The 21,239-nt window shown below is 43.2% G+C and overlaps 1 protein-coding gene across 3 annotated transcripts in view; it reads right to left on the reverse strand.

The window, feature by feature from the left end:
* DAB1 (DAB adaptor protein 1) overlaps positions 1-21,239 on the reverse strand; it is a 1,133,708-nt gene that overhangs the window by 63,581 nt on the left and 1,048,888 nt on the right. For all 3 annotated transcript variants that reach the window (XM_075998696.1, XM_075998701.1, XM_075998702.1), the window contains 4 exons: positions 3,465-3,596; positions 2,730-2,849; positions 2,225-2,263; positions 551-616 (listed from right to left, as the gene is read on the reverse strand). In XM_075998696.1, coding sequence (XP_075854811.1) covers positions 551-616; positions 2,225-2,263; positions 2,730-2,849; positions 3,465-3,596 — 357 coding nt within the window. The remainder of the gene's footprint in view (positions 1-550; positions 617-2,224; positions 2,264-2,729; positions 2,850-3,464; positions 3,597-21,239) is intronic.

Below are 21,239 nucleotides of genomic sequence, written 5' to 3' on the forward strand. Positions count from 1 at the left end.
GTGTAGCATATCTATGAGAATTAAAAGAGTTAAAAAGGATGTTCAGTATTCTTCATATGGACATTTAAGAAAAGTAATTTACTTTTCCTTTATGAGGGGCAAAACCGTTAGCTATACTTCCCTTAATTGTTAATATTCCCCATGTTGTTTTCAAATAGCATTTCTGAATCCGTATTTGTTGCAGTAGAGTTGGCTTTTTAAAGAAATGTGATGAGCATATTCATTTGAAGAACGAGGACCCTATTATATGCTGGGCAATAACTTTCCAATGTATTAATTTAGTAAAATGGAATGTTTGATTTTTGTTTCTACTTAACAAGAGTTACTATCCATTCAAAAGGAACACACAGTATCCAACTGTCCATTAAACATTTCAACAACAAGGCATGAAAACTACTGGTAAATTACAGGGGAACTAGAAGCCAATACACTCAAAGGTACTTTAACAAGCCAGGAATGACCAAAGCCCCCTTGGTTCCTCAGCCCCATCAGTGCCTTTATGCATTTACCGGTAGTGGTGCAATGGGAAGAGAGGCAAGCAATTTTATACCTGATAAATGTTTTCTTCCATTTCGGGATCACGGATTGGCTCGTGTCCAGCCTCAAACACAATGTACTATTGCAGGAGCGGCCAGAAAGGAAAAGTCAGAAATGAAAAAGAAAGAGGAAAAAAAAAAGCATTTGGAATTTAAGATACAAATCACAGTGAGCATTTAAGAAACAGGCACAAGAGAAAATGCCTTAAAGACAAAACTGGATTACTGAAATAAAATTGTGCCTTGCACAGTCCTGCCTTTTCTAAAGAAAACTGCAAAGGTCTGCTGGTCAGTCCTTTAGCAGTGATGACATCAGGCCCCTGCAGATCTTTCTGGAGGTGCAACCTCTTCATTCAGAGTGGCCTTTTGTCTCAGTAAGGTCTGAATCTGCCGGTATTACTGAGTGAGAGTGCAATCTCATGGGAATGCCTGGGATCCCAAACTTTGTGAACTGTGGGTTATAGTTGAGTTCCTCTCTGTGCTCCCTAAAGCTCAAGATCCTAAACCAACTCTGAAGCACTCAGAAGCCCCCAAATTCCTTATCCCATAACTACCACCTTATTTTACATTCTCGCTTTTACATACTGAAAATCAGTTTTTCCATGTGCATGTTTTAGACTCAAAAGGTCTGGGACATTTCGAAAAGGATATTTTTCTCTGCAAGCCAGTTAGGCAAGGGTTGAAGCTCATATTATTAAATCTAAACAAATCCTTACCCTTTAGCATTTTAAAGCAAAGACATGTCATTAAGTGCATCTTTGACTTTTGTTTGCCATGTACGCTAGATATTTCTCCTACTTCAAGTTATCTATATTATTTTACTTTCAATATAGCAGTGCCAGCTGTCTGTGTGAAAGTATGCATTAATATAAAATACATATGTGACACACACATATATTAATAATACTTATGCATCCTGGTTAGAAATATAAATTCGAGGTTTTCTTTTGTGTTCAAGAAGTCAGTATTTTGGGGCTTCCTTCTCTCCTTGGGAATAAGTACAGAGGAGGGAGAAGCCGCCATTTCTTTCCTTTTTTCTGCATCTCTGAACAGAACACATACTTGAACCCAAGAGAGGTCATCTCTTTACCCACCCCTGGGCTACATACAGACTTTGAAGAGAGCGCAGGGAAAGCTACAGGCAGAGACGTCTCTGGGATCACTCTTGCCTTCCTCAAAACAGCCCCTATGGCACGATCCAGGTGATCCGAGGGTCAGGCTGCCCCACTGGGGGTCAGAGAGACTTCTCACAGCCTTTCTCAAGCTCACAAACCATCCTTTGGGTTTGTGCTCTAAATGTTACCAAAATGTCAGTCCCCACCTCTGGCTCTTAACTCGTAGAAGCCAACCTCATTATTCATACTCTCTCTAATGAACTTGGAATATTCAACAGACTCTTGAAAACATTCAGCTCTCGGATCAAACTTTTACAGATTGTGGAGGGGACTGAGGCAGGGGCAGGAAGGGAGACGCGGATCTGTGAATCCCACGATGCTGACGCTGGCCAAGCTTCTGTGAGTCTCTATGGAAATTCGCTGCTGGGGAGGCTGGCTGCCCTCGCCTTAGAAATAGTCCTGGTCCCTCTCTGGGTTCTGCAGTTAGTGGATTCTCCCTGTTTCAGACAAAATGGCTGTGCCGCAGGCCTCGCCACGCCTGAGCCTAAAACCCCGACTAGTTTCAGAAATTACCTGGTACACAGGGTCTTCAACATCCTCTTCCAAAATTGTCTAGCATGGAGTGAGGGGAAGGAGGGTGAGAAGCAGAGGACATAAAGGAAGAGATGTGAGACTGTATTCAGAAACTACAGGACAGTTAAGAAACCAGCCCTGGGCAGAAGAGGCTGGTGAGTCATTAAGGCAGAAAACACAGAAAAGCGAAAACCCTTGTAGCTACCCCTCCCCCAACCCCCACTGTTAGCAACAGCAAAAGCAATTGTATACATCTTTAGTCCTCCTCCCCTGAAATCTTCCTCTGAATTAAAGATTTCACTTTCTTTAACATGTCAAGAGTTTCAGAGAATAAGGGATCATTTCCAATGGCTTGCTTTTGGGTGCCTGTAATTTACACAGGAACCTTTCATCTTTGTTTATTTCTACTTGGCGGCAGGAAGAGAAGCCCCGGCTGTCAGTTTTCACATCTGCTTATTTGAAGCCCCCAATCTTCTCCAGTATGAGGATAAATTCACAGGTATACCTGGTACACAGCTTGTTCGCACTGCTTATCCTTTTGTGCCTTTTTTTCTAATTCTTCTCTTTGCTTCAATTCATAAATGAGTTGAAAGAGATCTCTCAAGTCCAGAATAACAGGTTCAGCCTGGAGTGAAAGGTGACAAAGCACATTAATAAGGGAATGGTGCAGAGATGCAATGACCGATTTTTGTTTTTTGCAGCTACAACCCGCAGCCCTTCCTTTTTCTATTAAACTGAAAGCATTCCATTCTTAATTAATTCCACCTTGTTTATATTGGTTTAGCAAATTGCATCTAGGCTAAAGTTCATTTCTTCAACTAATTATATTTGCAAATTCATAATAATCATAAGCATAAAAGGCATTGCTTTTATTTATTAGTGATTTCGAATACAATAAAATTAGGGCAGGCCTTATGCAAAACAGCTATTTGTTTCCTCTTATTTTCTTTTTAAATGAGGCTATGAGCACAAGGAAACTTATTTGTATACTGTGCCTCCATCCAGCTTAATCAGAAAGGAAAATAATTAGTCATTAGGAAGTGCCCATTAGAGAAAGAAACAAAAAACTGGATGGGTAGTAGGAGCATGTTTCCCTGCCCCGAGGCTGTTCGTCTTTTCTAGATGGGAGCCTGAGCCACAGCCTGGTCATATGTCAGAGGGCCTTTGAAGACCAGCAGAGCCCCTGTGCTGTCCCCACCGTCACAGGTAAAGGTGCCCTCCCTTTGACAGGGATACTCACTGCCTGGGCTGTTTTTATGGCCACGAATCTGTGATTCCCTTCCTTCCCACACACGTATCCAAAGGCCCGGTGGTCTGTGATGTCCTTCGCGATGTAGGAGATTTCGTGAACAGCATGATGGTGCTGAAGGGCCTATCGGAGACACAAGGAAGAGCGTCTTTCAGGGGACTTTCCCTTCAAGCTGTTGATCAATAAGAGACGTGCTTCAGCTATGCGTGAACAGGCCCGAAGGGCTTTGGAAAAGCTGGTTGGTCCAGATGGAAGGAGAAAAAGCTGCGCCTGCCCCTGAGAAATGGAGGCTTCCCTCCGTGGTCTTAGTGCCACGACCGGAGAGAGACACGGGACTGTTCATATGCTGAGTGAGCATGTGTGGCGGTAGCTGCATTCAGCCTGCTGGAGCTACTCAGTTAAAGTCAGTGGTAGGCTTCTGTTCCTTTTTTTTTCATGACGGGACTTAGTAGTCCAAGTTTTGGCTTGATATTCAATAACACATTTACATACATTCAATTACACACATTCAATAACACATTTACATACCCAGGCCTTCTAGGAGCTGTGGGGAAGGGTGTGCAACTGCACAATTCCAGGGGTGTCATTAAGATCCACAGTCGAGTTACAACACTTTTCCAGCAGATGGTAATACAGTGTGTTGAGGAAGGAATGCCTTTCTCTGTTTTACCCTAAGTCACCATTTAGGGGTATAGGTGGGGCCTCAAAATCTCTGAGGCTTTTCATAGGTTGGTCCCTGTGTCTTCAATGTGGATGGATTCCTTTATCCACTTGGTCACATCCTATTTCTCTTTCAATGGCCATTTGAAATAGCACCACCTCTGTGAAACTCCCCCTGAACAAGCCTTGCCTTCCTTCTCCCTGCAGAAATAATTCCTACCACTTTTATGTTTTCACAGAATGTTAGTCTCTAGTGATACTGAAACTCCTGATGGATTCCTCACACAGCACTGCTTCCCCGGGCTTCCCATTTTGTGGGCCTTCCCTCTCTGATATATTTACATGACTTCTTGCCTGTCTTTTCCACCAGGCTCTGTCTTCCTCTTCTCTGTCATCTAGCATCTTGCATTGTGCCTGGTCCACAACTGTTGAACTATAGTAAATTAGGATTGATGGTCAGTAATTTGAAAACCTTTTAAAATTGACCTTTTTGCCTGTATTATCTGAGCTTCAATAAATAATGTTCACCATCCTATTAGGTGATAGTGATCTTTATGGTTATTTTCCCATACTAAACCTACTTAAAGCAAATTGTCATTTAACAGTACTCTGTAAAAGCGTACATATACATCTGGGTGTTTATGGTATGCTCAAAGTCCTTATAAAGGGCCTTTTCATTATACCGGGTATCAGGAGGTTTGAATTCTAGTCACTGTGTAAACACAAGGCACATACTTTACCTACCTCTCTGTGTCTAAATACATTTCTCTAGTAAATGGGAGGCATGTATCAGATCAATGGCTCTTAACCCAAAGCCCTGGATCTATAGGGGTCATTAAAGGTAATGAAAAGAAGCTTCAAGCAATTTTCAAAATCTCAAAAAGCTAAACAGAAATCTATAATTATTCCTAATAAGTCTGCATATTTATTATGCTTGACAACGAAAATGGCAAGTTTATTGGGAATTATATCGGGTTAGTGTTTTTATATTCCTTAGCTCATATTTGAGTATATTATCTTATTGACAATGAGTTACGGGTTTAAATAGTCCAAATAGGAAAACTAATGATTATAAATACAGTTTATTTGGTGGACAAAATCATTTCCATGACTGAGTCCATGGAGAGAGGAAGAAATGTAACACAGGGGAAGCTGGTTATGAAAACACTGGGAACCACTGTAGTAGATATTCTCTAAGCTTCTTTTCTGTCCACCACATCTTTTAAGACATTAGTACCTCCTACGACAAAACCAGCCTCCAGAAACAGTGGGCCTCTAGCTTTTATGATGGTCATCTCCTTAGTTCTAGACCACTGACTTTCCAAAATATCCATTCCTCAGCCTATTGCAATCTTTCCAGGCTTCTGACCTTAGGAATCATTTGCTGCAGTAGAATATTCTGCCTCTCCTTAACCCTCTAGGGTCTGACCATGTGCTAACTCTCAGCTTACTCTTAGAATTCTTCCTTCGTCTTCACACCCTGTCCAGGTTGTCATTGGGCCAGTCATCCTAGGCACCAGGCTTGCCGGGTGGTGTCAATGCCCAGTCATCTTGGTCCCTTAAGCGACTGTATAATTCTAATGGATTTGACACAAAGTTGGTGAAGAAGGAAGTGTTTGTTAGTAAAATAGTCAGAACCTACTCATTTTTGTTTTATTAGGAGGACATATTTAGCTAGCAGAGAAAATTGCTCAAAGAGCAGTAGCTTTTTCATGGTGTTAATGATGTAAAATTGATGGGATTTATATTCACACAACACGGGGACATTGATTTATAGGCTTTTGTGCGCTAGAATGGTGTGCAGCAAGAGGAAAATGGGAGACAAAGACGTTCTTCCCCCTTCTCTCCCTTTCCCGAAAATATTTCTCTCTCTGCATAATGCAGAGAATGTCATCCACGTCTCCTATTAAATCAAAGTTTGACGACAGTGTCTTATTGATTGCCAAGTAGAATATTGCTCTAAAATTAAACTGCGATTAGAAGTCTTCCTGGTGGAATTAGATTTGGAGATGATTGTGCAATGGTAAAATATCACCTACCATGCAAGACAGCAGATGGAGATGTTTTAATTTATCTGGGAATCCTCATTAAGTGTTTTAAAATCAAAACATTCTTAACGCCTGATGATACCTAACATTGCCTTGCAAAGTGTAGCAGTGTGTATGCGCGCGCGTGAAGTGCTTAAAGATATTTGTAACATTATCCTTTCCCACAGTTAGCTTTATGACATGTTAAAAAGGATTGCTCTGAAAGTAGCTCATTCGTTTGGAAACGAACAGTCATTGAGGGGATATGTCTCCACTTTCTCTGAGCTCAACCATGAAGACATAATATAGATGCTTAGAAATACAAATACATTAGAATTCTGCTAATCCCACAGTTGTATTATCACATTCATTTTAGCGACCTGGAGCATCATGCAAATACTTGTTCACTGAGCCTCAAAATTGCCCATGTCTTCAAGTAGATTTTATCAGCACAACCAAGACAGTTGGAGCCAAGAGGGACCTTAAACATCACATGGTGCGACTCTGAGTTCATTTATGAAAGGACTGAGGCCAGAGACTGTCCTGGCAGGACGAGTACTAAACCCAGGCCTTGTCTTTCCTACTAAGGATGACAAAGCATTGAAGAAAGGAAACAAGGTTATGTAGAATCAAGGTCTCCTTTCCTTAGACTTCTGGCTCTCAAGCCCAACAACAAAGATGACCCCCTGATGAGCTGGGATGAGGAAGGCAACAGAAGGGTAAGGGATAGAGCTGAGAATTTTCTGAATTCTGGCAAGTGTCCAAGGTGAGGGAGAGTTGTAAATCAGAAGGTTTGGGGTAAAGCCCAGCTACCGGGATTTCAAAGAAAAAGGTCAAGGCAGCACGACCTGGATGTTTACTCTCAGGAATTGGCTGTCTTGGTGTCTGTTGATCAGTCAAGGCCAGAAGCATGAAGCAAGGCCCTAGGTCATGGAGAAGGGACCACTGCATCCCGGGAATGTTTCTGTGGCATCATGGGTTATTCTGGAGGCAGCAGTGAGAGCAGCCAGAGAACACTGGGCTAGCGCGGCAGAAGGGGCGTGGGGGAAAGGCAAATGCTGGTCGCCCCTCTTCCACATTCCTTTTGGAAAACAGTTTATTGTCTTGGCAAGACTTAGCCTAGATATTAAAGTACTGCCAACACCAACGCAGGTATCTGGTCTTAAAAGTAGAGCCTGCAGGAAGCCCCTATGTCTCTACCATAGCTTCATTTATTCTTCCCATTCTGAACTCTTCTTTGCATTGTAGATAAAATTGTCAATAAGAAATTCCAAGCACAATTCAGGCATCGACATCCTCAATCCAGTCTGACCTTTCTCCCACGAGTAAAGTTCAGGTAACCTGTGCTGCAAATAGTCTGAGGAGCTCATCCCTCTCCCTTTGGGATTTACCCCTCCCACCTCTGTGCCATTGCTCAAGTGGCTTTCTCTGCAGACACCCTGACCCGCACTTTGTTAACTCTCAAGTCACAGCTCCCACATCTTGCCCATCCAAGGAATCTTCCCTGACACCCCATCTCCCTTAGTAATAGTTTCCACCCCCAGATCCCATTGCACCATATCTGTCCTTCTATATAGAATGCTTTGCACGTCTTAATTTTGTTCCACACTTATCCATTCATCCAGTTATTCACAGCACATATGTTTACCGAGTGCCTATTATATTGCAGGTCTCCTGCTATGTGCTACTGCTACACAGATGATTAAAACACAGTCCCTTTCTCAAGGAGCTCACAATCTCATAAAACAGACAGACAAAGAAACTAACAATCACAATATAATATGACAAGCTTTCTATTAAAGGTGTGTACAGTGCATCAAACGGGCTCGGGGCAGGAATGGGGGAAGAGCATCGGGGTATACTTGAGAAAGAAGGTGACCTTGAACTGAGTTTCAAAGGATAAATGGGAAGACCCCAGAAAATAAGGGGGAAAGGGAATTCTAGGCAGAAAGAACTGAGTGTGCAAAGGCATATAGGTCTCGAGAGTAGGACATTGTGGGGAACGTCTGTATGCATGTTTTCTTTCCACTTTGGGAATGTTAGACTCTTCAGAGAAAGACTCACGTCTGGTTCTTCTTAATCCTACCCTAGCTCCTAATATTGTTCCTTTTGAACAGTAAGTGCTACATAATGTTGAAGAAGACAGGGATGAAGGGAGGAGTGGAGGAAGGGAGGAAGAAAGGACCAATCCATCTACAGATATGTGCTGTACAAGGTAGGTGCTCAATCAATGCTCAATAAGTGAATGAGTCAGGTTAATTCACAACATTTCACATAGGATTCATTCTGCAAACAGAGAGTTTCTTATCCGATCATCATTAGATCGCTTTTTTCTTTGTATTTCCATGAGCCATTTACCAATGTTTAAATGAAGTATCAAATTGTTTGGAGGGTTACCGTCTGACAGAATAAATTACAGAGAAGACTTAATTTGTAGTATGGTTCAATACAGCCAATTAAATACAGTATGGATTAGAAAGTCATCCGTTGCAGATTCTACCATTAGCTTTTTTAAAGAATAAATTCTACCCTATTTAGCCTTCATGTTATTATTGCATGTGTGTCTCTCTCTGTGTGTATGTGTGTATGAAATTGTGTGCTTTCCTGAGGCAATATCAGTAACAGGAAAAATACCCACCAGGATTCAAGTGAGTTAACAAAAAACAAAACACAAAAGCAGATAAACAGACAGACACAGAACAAAAATAGCTACATGAAAAATACACCACTCCACACCACAAGCAATTACAGTAGTTAAAACCTCACAAGACAAAGGGAGGCCTAGGCTCATTGTAAAGGCCTTTCTCTATTCTAGCACATTTTTGGATGCGGTTGCTGCACTGCAGTGCCAATGAGGCTGGGAGGCAACTTCTGTACCAGCCCCCCAGGCACCCCGCTATCAAATGCCAAATGAAGCAGGCCACCACAGAGAATTCTTTCCTGGGTTGGCATCCTGAAATCTTCTAGAAGGTTTTACTCAAGGAGAAGACCAAATTTCCCAAATAACCTAGTCTCTAGCAGAAGAGGCAGTATGATAATAGAGGAACAGTATGGATTCTGGAGCCGGGTAGAATGCAATTCAAATCTAAGCTCTACCATTTACCAGACGTGTGGCTTTGGGCATATCACTTTAACTTTCTGAGACTTTCTTCGCTCTTTTTGTATAACTGGAATAATGATATGGAACCCGAAATGTTGTTGGAAATACCAATTCATATAAAATACATCAGGTAGATATGAGATGCTATTTTCTCCCACCAGGATTAAAAAAAAAAATAACACCCAGTGTTGACAGGTATTTTCCCAGGCTACTGGTTTGCTACATGTAACATAGAAATAATAATAGCATCTCTCTTGTGGAGTTAATAAACTAGTTAGTACTCGTAAAGTGCTTGGAACAGTGTAAGGTTCCTGGTAAGAGCTGGTAAGAGTCAGTCATTAGGAGTGACAATGTGATTTGGTGCCTCATTTCTGGAGGGCTAGTTGACTATATGTTTCAAATCCTTTCAGATATCTATAAATGACCCTATGATTCCTCTTTAATTATTTATCCAGGGATAATGTAACATGTGGGCAAATACTTGAATACAAAATATTCTCTACAGTGCTGTTAGAATAGTGAAGAGTTAGAAATGTCTACAACGTTGAGCATTAGCTGCCTGGTCGAAGAAAATAGATTTTGCCATAAGATGAAACAGGATGCAGTACTGAAAAATCATCTTGTAGAAGAATGCATTTTTTGCTACGAAAATATATTCACAACATCCTGCTGAGTGATAAAAAGCATATTACAGAATACCATGTTTCAATATGATCCTGTTTTGGGAAAAAATAGGCATATCTGTATATAACAAGACTTTTCTCTTGAGCGGTGAAATTACTAGTGATTTTTAAAGTCTGACTTTTTGCTTACTTATGCTATCTTTTGCTAGAATAAATATTTTATGTAATAAAGAAAACCGTAAGATGCTTTTTCTTTCATATTTGAATTTAATGCATACACTAGCTATTTATGCAAGCCATCCTTGAGCCCATTTGGTCTTCCTCATTCTCATCCCCCACAACCAAGTGTTGTCAATCTCACCTGCCAAGTCTCTTTCACTTCATTCATTCCTCTTCATCTCCACCACCTGACACCAGGTCCCAGAGCTGTCATTTCCTACCTGGATTACTGCAATTGTCTTAGTCCCTACTTTTTTACTTGTGCTGGCCTCTGCTCTGATAGTCGCAACACAAGGTGAAGAGATTGAGAAAAAATCTGCCAAATATGCTTAAAACACACATATCCAAGGCTTCCCACTTCTTAGTGCGAAAATGTGGTGTTTGTTTTTCCATTCCTGGGACACTTCACTTAGGATAATGTTCTCCAGTTTCATCCAAGTTGCTGAAAAAGGCATTATTTCATTCCTTTTTATCGCTAAGCAGTACTCCATGGTGTGTGTGTGTGTGTGTGTGTGTGTGTATACACACCACATTTTCATTATTCACTCATCAAGTGATGGACACTTAAGTTGGTTACCTATCTTTGCAATTGTGAATTGTGCTGTGATAAACATTTGGATGCAGGTGTCTTTTTGATATGATGGCTTCTTTTCCCTGTGGGTGGATACCTAGTAGTGGGATTGCTGGATTGAATGGTAGGTCTACTTTTAGGAATCTCCACACTGTTTTCCATCCTGAGCACAAAGTACAGTGCCTGATACCTAGTGAAGATTCTGTACATATAGGTTTTTATTGTTATAGTAAAATATACATAACATACAATTTACCATTTTAATCATTTTAAAGTATTTAATTCTGTGGCATTAAGAACATTCACACTGTTCTGCAAACATCACCACTGTCCGTACTATTAAACAATTACCCATTCCCCCCCCCCCACCGGCCTCTGGCAACTGCCATTATACTTTCTGTCTCTATGAATTTTTCAGTACTTATTTTTAAATGAGTAATTTGAATGAATGAATCTTTCAACAGTATCCTGGGTCCAGGTCTGTCCCGACTCCTCCTCCACCCTCCCTGGCTCTATATCTGTTTCCTTCTCAAAGTCTTTTTTCCCTCAGCAATTAAAATGAGAAGGTGGGATTCAGTAAATACTCATGTCCTTTTTTGCTGTCAACATCTCTTTAATTCCTTTTAAAAGTTTATAACAAGACAACAGCTATAAAAGACAGCTTCTTCTTAGCAGCCCCCTAAACATATGTTACACACACACAGATCTGGGAAGATGTGCATGACATCTTTGCCTAAAAATAGGGAGCGACAGTAGTTAACCAGCTGAGAGCATCCTAGACCTGTGATTTGGGCTTAAATTTGTCTAACAGGCTAAGTGGAGCCAGGTGTGCTTAATCAATTAGCAATCACCAAAGTGACAACGAAGCAGATTTCTGCTCAGAAGCAAAAACCACCTTACACGAGGAAACTGGCTTCAGTGCTAGTTTCCTAATGCTGGGGTTCAATCAGAGTCCATGTCCCATGATCAAGGATGTGGCTACAGCCTAAGTACAGTCGGTAGTGGGTTAGCCTAGCTGTCCTCTCTCACTCCATTCACAATCATTCCCCAAAGCCCTCTGGTGCTAGGATACACTAGGCCCTGGGGATACTAAGAGGAGTAGAATGAAGTCCTGGTTCTCTAAAGAGGAGGAGGAGTGAGTGAGTGAGTGAGTGAGTGAGTGAGTGAGTGAGTGTGTGTGTGTGTGTGTGTAAGGGAGAGGAGTCCTCCTTATTTGGCTAAACACTGAGAATAGTTTGTATATTGTGCTGTTCTGTCCCAGCTTCCAGAAGGCATGTAGTATAACAGAAAGATTTGAATCCTTTCCATGGCTTTGTGGCCATGGGCAAGTTATCTTATCTCACCGAGCCTCAATTTCTTCAACTATAAAATGGGAATGATCCCTTCTTCACAAAGATGTAAGGACAACCACTCAACATGTCTAGCAGAGTAGAGTATCTGTTAAATGGTAGGCTTTTTAACACTTGGGCTCTTTTCCCAGGCCACTGAGTTTAAGGTTGTCAATCTAACGACTACATTCTTTAGGGTTCAAGCACCAAGAGTGGTTTCCTCAGGTGAGGCCTTCCTTGGAGGTGATAGGATAATAGTCTTGGAGTGGCCAGAGGTTGGTGAGAAAGAAAGCCATTGGGAAGTCAAGTTGCCAGAAAAAGAAAAGATCGGAGAGTTAGAGATTTAAATTTTATGTTATGTAAGAACCTGGATCCTGCCATTCTTGGGACTTTAACCCTGTAGTTACATAAATCAGTTAATTCCTTTTGCTGCTTAAGACTTTCTGAGTTTCCTATCACTTGCAATCAAGAGATTTCTGAGCAATAGTAATCATCAGTATCTCTATCTTGGGAGGAAATAGGCTGAGAAAGAAATGAGCTGCCCAAGTAGGAGGAGGCTGATGTGGGCTTTTAGCAAGTCTCACCGACACTCAAGTGTATGCCTCCTCTATTGGTAGTGATAGTTAAGACCGGAATTGTAATTATGAAACTGCTTTTGGTATGCATCAGGACAAAGCAAATACATAAATACGTTGTTATTAGAAAGCAAGATTTTCAGTGAAAGAAAAATGAGAGACAAATATTTAAAAAGTTAAGAAATAACCCTGTAATGTTAAATTTGAATTGGAAATATCAATGTGAACTTGTGATTTAAAAAATACGTTCCTAGCACCATTCCCTGAAAGGGGCTGGAAGCAATGAAGCCCCAGTAGCTTTGAGCACACATAATGTAGCTATTTATTATATACCTATTTACTTATCTATTGATCTCTTAACCTATCTAGAGAGTCAGAGAAAGCAAATGTTGCAAAAGGTTAAGTTTTAGAATTATCCTTTGAAATGTTCTGTGTGTGTGAACATTTTCCTGATAACAAGTAGGAAAAAAAAAATAAATCTTAGCATGCTCTTTTCTCTACCTCCCTCCACCTTTCTCTGAGAATAGGAGAAACCAAGACACTGAACACTTCAATGACTTAATTGAAAGTAGGCACAAAGGGCCTTTATCACTGCCACCTCAGTCAACCATCCGTCCAAAACAGAAGAGATCTTTAAGACACATGTGCTTAGAAGTGCTTAAAGTTAGAGTTTCCTTTGTTCGGTCTTGCATTCCCATGGCCAGCATCCATAAACATCAGTCAGAGTACCTTTCTATTTTCAACAACATTTTTTAAAGTTCAGGCTGAATAAATAGGGGAACCATTTGTACTACTGAATCTCTAGGAAAAAGAAAGAATCCCAAACTTGGAAGATTCTCCAAATATATATGAGGATTCAGACTTTATTTTCATTGTTTTTAAAAGAGAGGGTGGTATTCAGAGACTTCCTACTATGTGCTTGGCATTGTGTTAGGTACTGTTCATATACAGTGCTCATTTTCACTCACCCGGCAACTTTACATATCACTTCCCCTGCTTTTACTGTTGAGGTAACAGAGACACAGAAGGGTTAAGTCACTTGCCCTGGGTCACACAGCTGATAAGGCAGATCCTGGACTGCTGTGGGGTATGGCTGCCTCAGGACTCCAGGCGGCCTCTATGCACTTGAATACAGTTTCAAATGTTCTGTAATGGCCCATATTTTCATTCTCCTAAAATTCTCATTTTTATTTCTGTTTCTTTCTGCATGAAGAATCCTAATAACCATTGTAGGTATTTAGTAATATAACCAATGATTTCAACATTTTAGCTCATGGTGTAAAATTATTGTAGCAAGTAGGTAAATGAGTGTGGTTGAATGGAAATGGAACAGCGTGTTTTGCCACAGTCACTGCAGAAACGAGGTCATTATATTTAATGGAAAATGACTTTTTTTGTGTTGCAACCAGTCTGAAATTAACCTCTGCCTCGGTCACATGCTAGATGGAAACTTACAAAAAAAAAAAAAAAAAAAAAAGAGACTGACAAAAAAGCAGCCAGTGTAAAGAACGCTGGGTCAGGAGTGAGAAGGCTGGGATTCCAAGTCCCGCCATCTTCATTTATAAAATGAGGAGGATGGCAGGTGGTGGCCATGGTCAATACTGGCTTCCAAGGGTGCTCAGAAAAGACATGATTCTAACTAGACACAAGTCAGCACCTGACATCCAGATCTGTTACGTGCTACTTTTCTCATCTTGGACAAATCACCTAACTCCTTTGCACCTTAGCATCCTCATTGATAATTTCATTAAATTGGGGTGAGAATTAAATATGATCATGCTGGTAAAGTTCTTCATGTGCTGCCTGGAGCACAGGGGTGCTTAATAAATGCTAGTTGCTTTCCAGCTAAAGATTCTGTTATCCAAATTTGTCACGGTTATGTGTTGAATTATGCCCCCACCAGTATGTTGCAGTCCTAAACCCCAGTACTTCAGGAAGTGACCTGATTTGGAAACAGTCATTATGGGTGTATTTAGTTAAGATGAGGTCACAATGGAGTAGGGTGGGCCCCTAATATGATTGGTGTTCTTATAAAAGAGGGATATTTGGATCCAGACACATATATGGAAAGAATGCCACATGAAAATAATGGGGGGGAACATGGTGATGTGTCCACCAGCCAAGAAATGCCAAGACTGTCAGCAAACCCCTGGAAGCTCAGAATAAGGCGTGGAACAGATTCTCCTCCATAGCCCTCAGAAGAAACCATCCCTGCAGACGCCTTGATCTGGGACTGTAAGGCTCTAGAACCATGAGAATACATTTCTGTTGTTTCAGGGGGCCCAGTTTGTGGTGCTTTGGTAAAGCAGCTCTTGGAAACCAATACAGTCATCTTCTTACTTTCATTGCTAAGACAGTATAGTGGTGAGACAAAGGTCAATGGAAACCAACACTAAACTAAATCCTGCCTAGTATCTTGTCCCATCAGTAAGCCTCAATTTTCCCATCTGTAAAATGAGGGAGCAGCCTGGGCACAGTGGCTCACGCCTGTAATCCTAGCACTCTGGGAGGCCAAGGCGGGAGGATCGCTTGAACTCAGGATTTTGAGACCACCCTGAGCAAGAGTGAGACCCCGTCTCTACTAAAAATAGAAAAAGCCAGGCATTATGGTGCACACCTGTGGTCTCAGGTACTTGGGAGGCTGAGGCAGGAGGATTGGTTAAGCCCAGGAGTTTGAGGGTGCATTGAACTATGATGGCCATAGCACTCTACCCAGGGTGACAGAGCGAGACTATCTCTCTCTCTCTCTCTCTCTCTCTCTCTCTCTCTCTCACACACACACACACACATACACACACACACACACACACACACACACACACACACACAGGAGGGAACAACACTGGTCCCTTCCAGCTTTGCTCTATTTTTCAATGCAGAATAGGAAACACTTTTGTTTTCATATTACAGACAGATCTTGCTACTTAAATCAGATGCTTAGAGTGTAGTGCGGCGCCATGCAATTTATAGCTGCATCTATCCAATTATTTCTCATTTAGTGTTGTGCAGCACTCCCCAAATACACCACCAAACCACTGCGGTGGTGGGCTGAGCTCTCTGAGCACAAGGATCAATTGTTTCTCTTACACTAATTGGCCCCGTGATTGTTAGGCTGTTGCCTTGGAAAATGAACTGTCAGTAAAAGAAATTAGCACACAATTTCCCTCTTTTTAAAAAATGGGCCAAATACCACCCTGTAGCCATCTCCTTCAACTCTCCTTAAGGTCTCAGAGGGCAAAATTGATATGAATTAAACCCTTGCTCTCAATTCTACCATTTTCCTGTTAGAGATGAGGAAACTGAGGCTCAGTGGGGTTAAGCCACTGGTTCAGTTTTCAGTCCATGGTGAAGCTCAGCGCTGAGGCCGAGCTTCATGCCCGTTTTGCTACATCGGGTCATTTCCTCAGGGCTGTGATCATCAGGCTCTGGCCGGCTGTCTGCCCTCCTGGCATCTATCTTCATCTCTGTGCCAGACTCAGAGACAGCTGTGCCTGCGGGAGGGCGGATGGAAGGAGGCTTGGCTAAGTCACTCGGGGTGTTCTGCATGGAATACTGCTTGCTGCAGGCCCAGCTCTCACCTGACCCCAGGACTCAGTTCTAGTCACAGGGCCTCTGTCTATCTGCATCAGGCACTGTGCTGGGTGCCGGGGATACCAAGACAGAGCCAGCAAGACCCTTGCCTTTGAGGAGCTCACACACTACGGTAGACAAGGGAGGTGAGGTGCCTTTGGTGATGCTTTCAAAGAGACCCATTGCTTTTCTTCCTAGCGAAAAAAGCACAGTCTGCAATTATCCCTTCATTGCATGACTTCCTGGCTAATATCTGCCTCCTCCATTAGACTGCAGAGACCAAGCAAGTAGTCCTGTGCTGGGTCCTGGCTCCACCACTGCATCCCTGCACCTAGCACAGGTGTCTGACACCTTGGGGTGGTCAGTAATGATGTGTTGAGTGGATAAATGAATATTGTGCTCATGCAGTAATAAAGATAGGAACAGGGACGGAGGCCTGAAGTGACTAGATTCGTAGGACTTGACTAGATAAAAATTAGTGACCGTGGGAGTGGTGGGAACCAAGATGTTCTTTCCAGAGGGATATCAAAGACTTGTGGGGCCATAAAACAGCATGCTATACAGGGAACTGCAATCAGTATGAGATTATTAGACCATAAAATGCTCGGCAGAGAGCGGCAGACTTTGAAGGTGATGAGCTAGGCAGGGGCCAGGGGATGCAGGATTTTGAAGGCCAGGTTAAAAAACTAGGGTGGTTGAAACTGTCAGCTCCTTTCTAATTGACTCTGCTGTGACTCACCGCTGCAGTGGAGCCTTCTCCAGCATGGTGGAGGGTGGGGAGCTGAGCAGCCCCTCCTAGCTGCGGGGGCCTGTGGGGATGGGAATCACATCCTAGGTGTCTCTAACAGCCATGGGGACACGCAGCTAAAGTGTCAGGGAGGGTGGTTCACACGCGAACAGATGGTTACAGATGAACTTGGATTTCCCTGCTGGAACAGAGAGTCCAAGGGCCCTGGCCAGGCTGCAGTTGCACTTTGGCAACTGCTCTTTTGCCCTGAGTTTAAAAAGCAGCAGACTGTCTGGTCTGGGGACAGTCTGGCAAAATATCTGTGAACTGAGGGTGAATCCTGCCTTCCCTCACCGCCTAACCCCTGCTTCCTGGCCTGAGATATGTGACCCACAAAAGTTCATTCAAAGTTCTTTAGCAACAGGCCGCGCACGGTAGCTCAAGCCTGTAATCCTGGCACTCTGGGAGGCTGAGGCGGGCGGATTGCTCAAGGTCAGGAGTTCGAAACCAGCCTGAGCAAGAGCAAGACCCCCGTCTCTACTAAAAATAGAAAGAAATTAATTGACCAACTAAAAATATATATACAAAAAATTAGCCAGGCATGGTGGCGCATGCCTGTAGTCCCAGCTACTCGGGAGGCTGAGGCAGAAGGATCGCTTGAGCCCAGGAGATTGAGGTTGCTGTGAGCTAGGCTGACGCCACAGCACTCACTCTAGCCTGGGCAACAAAGTGAGACTCTGTCTCAAAAAAACAACAAAAATACAAAAACAATAGCAATAGATGACAGAGGCCCGTCTTATGGAAAAATCTGAACGGGGTGATAGTAGTGGCAGGGGTGACGGCGGAGTACCTCTTTGTTTAATTAGCTGCACTGGCAGTCTCTGGAGACAACTGGAATGTGTTTCTACCTTACAGCATAAGGCTGTGTGTTGCTTCATGGCGAAACCGACGCGTGAGCATGTGTGTCAGTGCTGGATGGGTCTGCATCGTTCCCTGGGTCTGCCACTTTCTTCCCTGCCTATGACCTTGGGGAAGTCACAGTCCTGCTCCGTGCCCTGGCTCCCCGTTTGTGAGACACTGTCTCTGAGCACCGCCTTGACGACTGCATGCTAAGCTCAGGTGTTTGGCAGACGTAAGTGACTGAGAGTAATTTCAAAGGGCCAGAAAGAACTGTTGGCACAGAGCAAAGAAAACAATCCCTGAAGACCCACTGTGGGTTGGATGCCATGGAGGCACAGGGCATAGAAAAAACATGCGACCAGAGGCAGTCCCTGCTCTCTAGAAGCAGACAGTCTGCAGGAAACAGGTGCATGGACAAGAGCAATAGGATACGGCAGGTTCTCGGAGGGGTGGAGCTGCACAGACCGGGCGGAGGGAGCCCATGCTCTGGGGCAGGCTGCTGCAAGAGGTGCCATTCAGGCTCATTCGTAGAAGATAAGAATGAAGGTAGAACGGGAGAGAAGTACATTGCAAGACACGGACAATAGCAGGTGCACAGGCCAGGGCAGAATGAGGTGGCTTCAGGAAATTCTGAAGGCTGCTTGGGTTGGGTGGTAAGAGGGTGTCAGTGTGAGGGTGTCCAGGACAACTTCTCATTGCAATATAAACGGGAGATAAGCCAGGGCTGAAATGTGGGAGCTTGTGTACGTCATTTTGTGGGTTCTATCTAGATATTAGGGTGATCCCCTGAAGGACTGGCACTCCTGGAAGGGTTTCATCCCCGCTGGATCAGCTGCCCCCACTCTTTGCTCCCTGAGCTGCTTTTTCTCTGCCTTCCCTCTGCTCAGAAGACTTGCCATTCCCATTTGCAATGACCTATTATCTGCACACCTGTCTGGACTTCGGTTCACGAGTCCGTGTGAGAACGTCAGTGGCTTGGCTACTTGGCAGAGCTGGTGCAAGGACCACAACAGACAGCAGTGGAATGTTAGAGTGCACCGTCGACAAGATGCTCTCCTTGATCAAACTCTACTCAGACTCCTCTGAGCCCCTTTCTCAACTAATCCTCAACCTTGGCCTAGAAAGGTGTGAACAAACACTAACAGAGTTTCAAACAGATCAAGGCCACACCCTCGGGATGACCCCAGGCTCCCTTAAAGTGCCTAAGAAAAGTCAGGGCTGCCAAAAGCATTTAGTGTTTCATGCCAACATCTGGAAATAGGGTCCCTGTCTCCCAGCCTCCTTGGGAGGGTGGGCCCTAAATGCGGTAAGTGCCGTTTAGCAAACCCACATGGTGTCACGTGGACCAACCCCACCCTCAGCTTTTTAGAATTTTTCACTTCCCTAACTCTGTTTAAGCCCTCACCACTCCCCCTCCCCCTTCCTCATTCGCCCTTTAAAATGCCCAGCCACCTCTGCACAAGTCAGAATGGAGCTCAGCTCTTTCCCTACTGTCAGTACTTCCTGCATACAATCTGTTTCATGACTTCAACCGATGCCCAGCTCTCTTTACCTTTGACACCGCACAGGCTGTGACAACCTCCAGCTACAGGCCCCGGGCTTAGGTGCCTTACGCGCTATCTCAATTACTGTGCCCCTGGAATTTGAGGCAGGCTGGCTGGACGGCAGGGACAGTGAAGCACAGTGGTTAAGAACACAGGCCCTAAGAAATGATAAATGCCTGAGGTGATGGATACCCCAGTTATCCTGATTTGATTAATTCACATTGTACGCATCTATCAAAACATCACATGTACCCTAGAAAGATATACAACTATTATGTACCCATAATAATTGAAAATAAAAAGAATAAAAAAATAAAACAAACACAGACCCCAAAGCTAGAGGTCAAAGCCTGGCCTTTCTACTCACACGCTGTGTACACCTGCTCTAGGCACTTACCCATTTTGTGCCTTTGCTTTCTCACCTGCACAATGGGAATAACTGTCTCCACCTTATAGAATTGTTATGAGAATTACACGAATTAACACACATGATGTGCTTAGCATGGTGCCCAGAATAAAGTATTTAATAAATGTTATTTCAAAGTTATTCAAAAAGTATTTCATGAGGGAATAACTTCTCTGTTTAAGCAAAATACATCCCCTCACTTAGCACACACCCTGGTGCATAGTAAATGCTTAAATGTTCGTTGAGTAAATGACTTAACGTGAGAAATGCTTATCTGTGCTCTGTTATTTCTACATGCTTTTCAGTCTTGTCCCAGGACTGTACCGTGACTGCTGGTTTGTGTACACACAGGAGCATTTGCGGCACCCTTGAGTGTATCTATGCGCAACGTGTAATCGTGCATTGTATAATAGCAGGCAGACGAGGATGTGAGTGAGTCCTTGTGACACAGCAGACACCCAGTGGGGGACCACGAGGGGACATGGCAAAATAAACACTTGCAGCTCTGGGCTCAACCGAGCAGAAGCAAAACTTGGCTTGAGACTGCTATAATGCGATCTTCCTTTGTGTATCAGAATGGAATGAGGGACAAAGTGATAGGAGTTGTCAAGTTTTGAAATGAATAATAAGATGTCTTCAGAGGGAGGCATATAAAAGAGACGAGCTAAAAATATAGCCGGCTCCAAGAGCATCTGGGAAGCAGAAGGATTAGCTAGGCGCCTTTAATTGCAGCAGAACAAAGACCCCTGCTGAAGGGAATGTTTCTCTCACCAGTTGCACCTGCAAGCAGGTAAGCACAAGGATGAAAACGCAGGGTATTTATTCTGAATGCCCTCTCCCCGCTTCGGGAAATTAATTCCGAAAAGGAGACATCTAGCAATTTCGTATCATTTGGACACAATGGGGGGACTTGGCCAGCCTGGGGAGGGGGAGTCGATGTATTTGGAGTACCTCCTACATGCCTGATGCTTTTCTTATAGAGCAGATTTAATTCCCATTACAAGCCAATGAGGAAGGTTTTATTATTATTTATTTGACAGAGAGGGGCACTGAGGCTCAGAGAGGTGAAGCTGCAAGCCTACGTTCAAACAGCTAGAAAGTGGAAGTCCTGGGATTAGACCTCCACCTCCACCCCCCAACTATCTAATTCCCAAATTCAAGAGCACAGCAACATATTGCTTCCTATACATTCCCTTTGTTAACCATCCTTTTAATTGAAGTATGTCTTCTGAAATACTGAAAAACTATCTCTACAGCCATCCTTCCACCCACCCACCCTCCCACTCATCCATCCTTCCCTGTTTTGATAAAAAACTTCCCATTGCTTCTGTAGGGGCACAGCATATAACATGAGCAACCCAATGTACTATTCAAAGCTCTTTGCAATCTAGCAGTTCCCAAACACTTCACAGTTACCTGTGCAAAGTGCTTTATAGCTTTTAACGCTCTATCTAACTTATCTCATTTTGCTATCCCCACAAAATTAGGACATTATTTAGCTCAGAGAGGCTAAGTA

This window comes from Microcebus murinus, chromosome 2 (assembly GCF_040939455.1).
Source record: "Microcebus murinus isolate Inina chromosome 2, M.murinus_Inina_mat1.0, whole genome shotgun sequence".
Lineage (NCBI taxonomy): Eukaryota > Metazoa > Chordata > Mammalia > Primates > Cheirogaleidae > Microcebus > Microcebus murinus.